The sequence below is a fragment of the Momordica charantia genome (genome assembly GCF_013281855.1).
Source record: "Momordica charantia cultivar OHB3-1 chromosome 1 unlocalized genomic scaffold, Mcharantia_2.0 BLBB01000001.1, whole genome shotgun sequence".
NCBI lineage: Eukaryota > Viridiplantae > Streptophyta > Magnoliopsida > Cucurbitales > Cucurbitaceae > Momordica > Momordica charantia.
In genome coordinates, this window is record NW_028275157.1 from 10662039 (window position 1) to 10666427 (window position 4389).

The window sequence follows — 4389 nt, forward strand, 5'->3', positions numbered from 1 at the left end:
TCTATGTTGGTTAGAAAGCGGTAACGTTCCTGTTTATTGTTCCCGTTTTCAAATTTATTAAAAAATTTAAGCATTTGGAAGTTGTCTATATTTCTTGTTTCTCATTTTTCTTAGAAATTTCTCAAAATTGTATAGAAATTTTGGAAATAATTAAAACATGTTCAATGTTTCTTCTTTCTTGTTTCAATTTTCAATTTATTGTAAAACATAAATAAAAAGATTATTTAATGATACTTGAATTCATGGATATTGAGACCATACAATTCATTTTGTTTATTAAAAATTAAAAAACAGAAACAAAACGTTACCAAATATGACATAAATTGATAGGTAACAATAAAGTAAATTTAATCTTTTATCTATACTTTTACGAAATTGCCCCTATGAGATATAATTGGGATAATAATAGTTGGCTTATTTTAAATTTTTTTTGTAGAGAGATGAGATGAGATTATATTGGGAGGGAAGGCTCTGAGAAATGTTCCATAATCCATGGTGGCTTCCATTTTGCACACGCTAAATTCCTCTTTCTTCTTCTGTTTATTTCACACCTTCCCTTATAACTGCCATCTTTCCCTTCTTCCATTTCTCAGCTTTTTCTTCTTCCCCCAATTTTGATCGCCCCAAAAAATCCCTTCTTCTTCTTCTTCCCATTTTGCTTACCCCTTTCCCCCTTACCCATCTGGATTTTCGTCCCCCCTTTAACCATTTTGCTCCAATTCCGCCTCCATCCCTTGCAATCTTCAATCCGGATCTTCAATTTCGAATACCCATTATTTAATTTCGTCCAATTTCTTCAGGATCGTCCTTGATTCATGGGGAATTGCTGTGTCGCCCCGCCGCGGGACCCTCAGGAGCACAACAAGGGGAAGAAGAAGAAGACGAAGCCGAATCCATTTTCGATCGATTACGGGGTCAACCACGGCGGAGGAAAGAAGCTCACCGTATTGAGCAGCCCCACGGGCCGCGAAATTGGGCTACAATACGAGCTGGGTCGCGAGCTCGGGCGGGGGGAGTTCGGAATCACGCACCTCTGCACCGATAAGATCACCGGAGAGAAGTTCGCCTGCAAATCGATTTCCAAGAAGAAGCTGAGGACCGCCGTGGATGTTGAGGATGTCCGGCGGGAGGTTCAGATTATGAGGCATTTGCCGAAGCATCTGAATATTGTGAGCTTGAAGGATACGTATGAAGACGACAGCGGCGTTCATTTGGTCATGGAGCTCTGCGAGGGCGGCGAGTTGTTCGATCGGATTGTGGCCAGAGGTCACTACACAGAACGCGCTGCTGCTGTTGTCACGAAAACCATTGTTGAAGTTGTTCAGGTAATGATGGATTTTCTCTGTCTTTGGATTCTTTTTGCACTGAAATTTTGGGTCAATCTGGTTGAGAATTTGGGGATTTAACTTGAGCTTCCACCCACCTGATTAGATATCTTATTGAAATATGTGGGTTGGTTTTGAAGACTGTTTTGATATGATCTAGAGATGAAAATGATGATCATAATTCATAGCTGAGGAACTTGAGGTAGAGTTTTGACTTTGTTTTTTGCTCTGTTCCATCATTTATAGAAGAAAAGAACAGGGGTTAAGTTATGTGGTCTGTTTTGTCTCAAATTGGTTAGAATTTACAGTGATTGAATGACTTTTAAGTTTTAGAACATTTAGTGTATAATTATTCCATAGGGAGATTGAGTTTTCTCTATTAGCAAATAACTCTGGGTCATCTAGTTTTGACAGACAATTGTCCCCAATTCCCTTTTACCCAACTAGAGTTTTGATTATTTTGCCTACTAGTTTAAATCAAAGTGAGTTATGAGTTTGTTTATGATTAAGTTTTGCAGTTTCTTTGTGTTACTTACCACTTTTCTCTGTGGTTTAGATGTGTCACAAGCATGGCGTAATGCATCGGGATCTCAAACCCGAGAACTTTTTGTTCGGAAACAAGAAGGAAAATGCACCACTGAAGGCAATTGATTTTGGACTGTCAGTGTTCTTTAAACCTGGTATGCTTTCTGATGGTCCCCTTGCTTGTTTTGGTGTAGTGTTTTGCTTTTCAATTTTAGCATATTCTTTCTCTTGTTTATGACTGACTCCACTCGCCCGTCCCGGGCTCCTTCAGGCGAAAGATTCAATGAGATTGTTGGAAGTCCGTACTACATGGCTCCCGAGGTTCTAAAACGAAACTATGGCCCCGAAGTAGATGTCTGGAGTGCTGGAGTTATTCTTTACATTTTACTTTGTGGTGTCCCACCATTCTGGGCTGGTAAGTATTGAGCAATCATCCTCTTAAATTTTCTGTCCAATTCCAACTAGATTTGTTCTTGTTTGTAGCTTATATTCTGCTTCAGTTTGTAAAACTTTTCTGTCATTCTATGCAGAAACCGAACAAGGAGTTGCACAGGCAATTATACGATCGGTTATAGATTTCAAGAGAGACCCTTGGCCGAAAGTTTCTGATAATGCAAAAGACCTCGTGAGAAAAATGCTCGATCCTGATCCGAGGCGGCGGCTGACTGCTCAAGAAGTTCTCGGTAATGTCCTGGCCTCACAACGAATTCACTTCCTCTCGAAATAAAGCTGTTTTCAGATGGTAAAATGTGAAAAAGAAGGCCATTAGCTTGACTGTTTTTGTCTGTCGATTGTAAAATGCAGATCATCCATGGTTACAGAATGTGAAGAAAGCTCCTAATGTCTCCTTGGGAGAAACTGTGAAGGCAAGACTCAAGCAATTCTCTGTGATGAACAAGCTGAAGAAAAGAGCTCTAAGGGTAACTTGTCTTATACCCAAATAATTTTCAACCGCGTTATCTTTGTCGAGTTTTCTGGTACCAACACCTTCTTTTCATTTCTCACGTATTCTCCGGGATTCTGTTCATCAGGTAATTGCTGAGCACTTGTCAGTCGAGGAAGTTGCTGGGATAAAGGAGGGATTCGATAAGATGGATACTAACAATAAAGGAAAAATTAACATAGACGAGTTACGAGTAGGTTTACATAAATTAGGCCATCAGATTGCGGATACAGATCTTCAAATTCTGATGGAAGCTGTAAGTGAAATTAAAACTTCTTTCTTTCTTTCTTCTGTTTCTGTATCTAAGTCATGGGAGTAATTTGAAGTTACTTTTTTCCCAGGGTGATGTAGACAAGGATGGATATCTAGACTGTGGAGAATTTGTAGCTATTTCTGTTCACCTTAAAAGAATGGGCGACGACGACGAGCATCTAAGAAAAGCATTCGATTTCTTTGATCAAGACCGGAGTGGTTATATAGAAATCGACGAACTACGAGGTACCTTAGCTGATGAGATCGATGGAAACAGCGAAGAAGTGATCAATGCCATTATAAACGATGTCGATACAGATAAGGTCAGTTACATTTCCCATTAAACACTTTGATTACTACTCAACAGAAACATGTGGATATGGATTCTTGTTTGACTTTAATGACATCTTATAACTAACATCCGGGCGTGACCGAAACAGTTAATCTGTTTTTGCAATATTTCTCTAACCTCAAATGATAAGTGTCGTCGCTGTCGTTTTGAAATTTCGATGGCATTCTTTATACTCCAAGAGTGGGCTGAATTGTGAGTGTATTCATACAGGATGGCCGAATAAGCTACGAGGAATTCGCAACGATGATGAAGGCGGGAACGGATTGGAGGAAAGCGTCGAGACAGTACTCTCGAGAGCGGTTCAATAGCTTGAGTCTGAACTTGATGAGAGATGGATCATTGCAGTCAAAACAATGAGAGAGTAGATGGTCAATTCTTCACAAACTGGCCAAGTTTCTCAGGAATCAACCAATTATTCGAAGGAGAACTTACAAATCATGGGGTTTCTTCTATAATTCTTTGTTTCTTTAAATTTTCTTATCTCTCTCTATCTTTAATCTTTTTTTTTCCCTTTTTTGTTTGGAAACTAGGATAAGGGGGCAGGGAATTTTGATGCATTTAAGGATTAATATTGTCTTTCTTTTGTTTAAGTGGAGGAGGAAGGTGTGGGTGATGATTTTGGATATAGGTCTTACAATTCTGATTGTAAATATGTGAAAGTTGGCATTCCCAAAGTTTAGAGCAAAAGATATATTATAGTTTGGTAAAATATTCAACTAACATTTTGAGAAATCATATTTTAGTTCTTTTAACTTTTAACGAGTTGTCGAACGCTTCGTTGTTTTTAGTCCAACAAATGGAGGTGGAGAGATTCAACTCATGACCTCTTTTGGTCATAGACAGGTGTTAAGTGTTAATTACCGTTGAGATAAGTTCACGTTGGCTTCATACTTTTCATTTTGATCCCTTAAAACTTGTGTTGTGTATCAAATTTTGCTCAGGTTAATCGGTCGTTGGTTCGTTTGGTAACGTTTCTGTTACTTATTTCTGTT

At 38.8% G+C, this 4389-nt stretch overlaps 1 protein-coding gene across 1 annotated transcript; it reads left to right on the forward strand.

Annotated features, from left to right (window-relative positions):
* The first annotated feature begins 445 nt into the window (after positions 1 to 445).
* Positions 446 to 4117, forward strand: CPK32 (calcium-dependent protein kinase 32). Its single transcript, XM_022295963.2, has 8 exons — positions 446 to 1325; positions 1882 to 2005; positions 2122 to 2265; positions 2381 to 2533; positions 2655 to 2770; positions 2882 to 3049; positions 3135 to 3368; positions 3608 to 4117. Exons 1-8 carry the CDS (start codon positions 816 to 818, stop codon positions 3752 to 3754), a joined length of 1596 nt encoding a protein of 531 aa, XP_022151655.1. The 5' UTR covers positions 446 to 815; the 3' UTR covers positions 3755 to 4117.
* Positions 4118 to 4389: the final 272 nt, after the last annotated feature.

Coding starts and splice junctions, on each gene's coding strand:
- CPK32 (XM_022295963.2), top strand. CDS start 816: ATGGGGAATTGCTGTGTCGCCCCGCCGCGGGACCCTCAGGAGCACAAC. Junction 1,326..1,881: donor CCATTGTTGAAGTTGTTCAG/GTAATGATGGAT, acceptor TCTGTGGTTTAG/ATGTGTCACAAGCATGGCGT. Junction 2,534..2,654: donor GACTGCTCAAGAAGTTCTCG/GTAATGTCCTGG, acceptor TGTAAAATGCAG/ATCATCCATGGTTACAGAAT.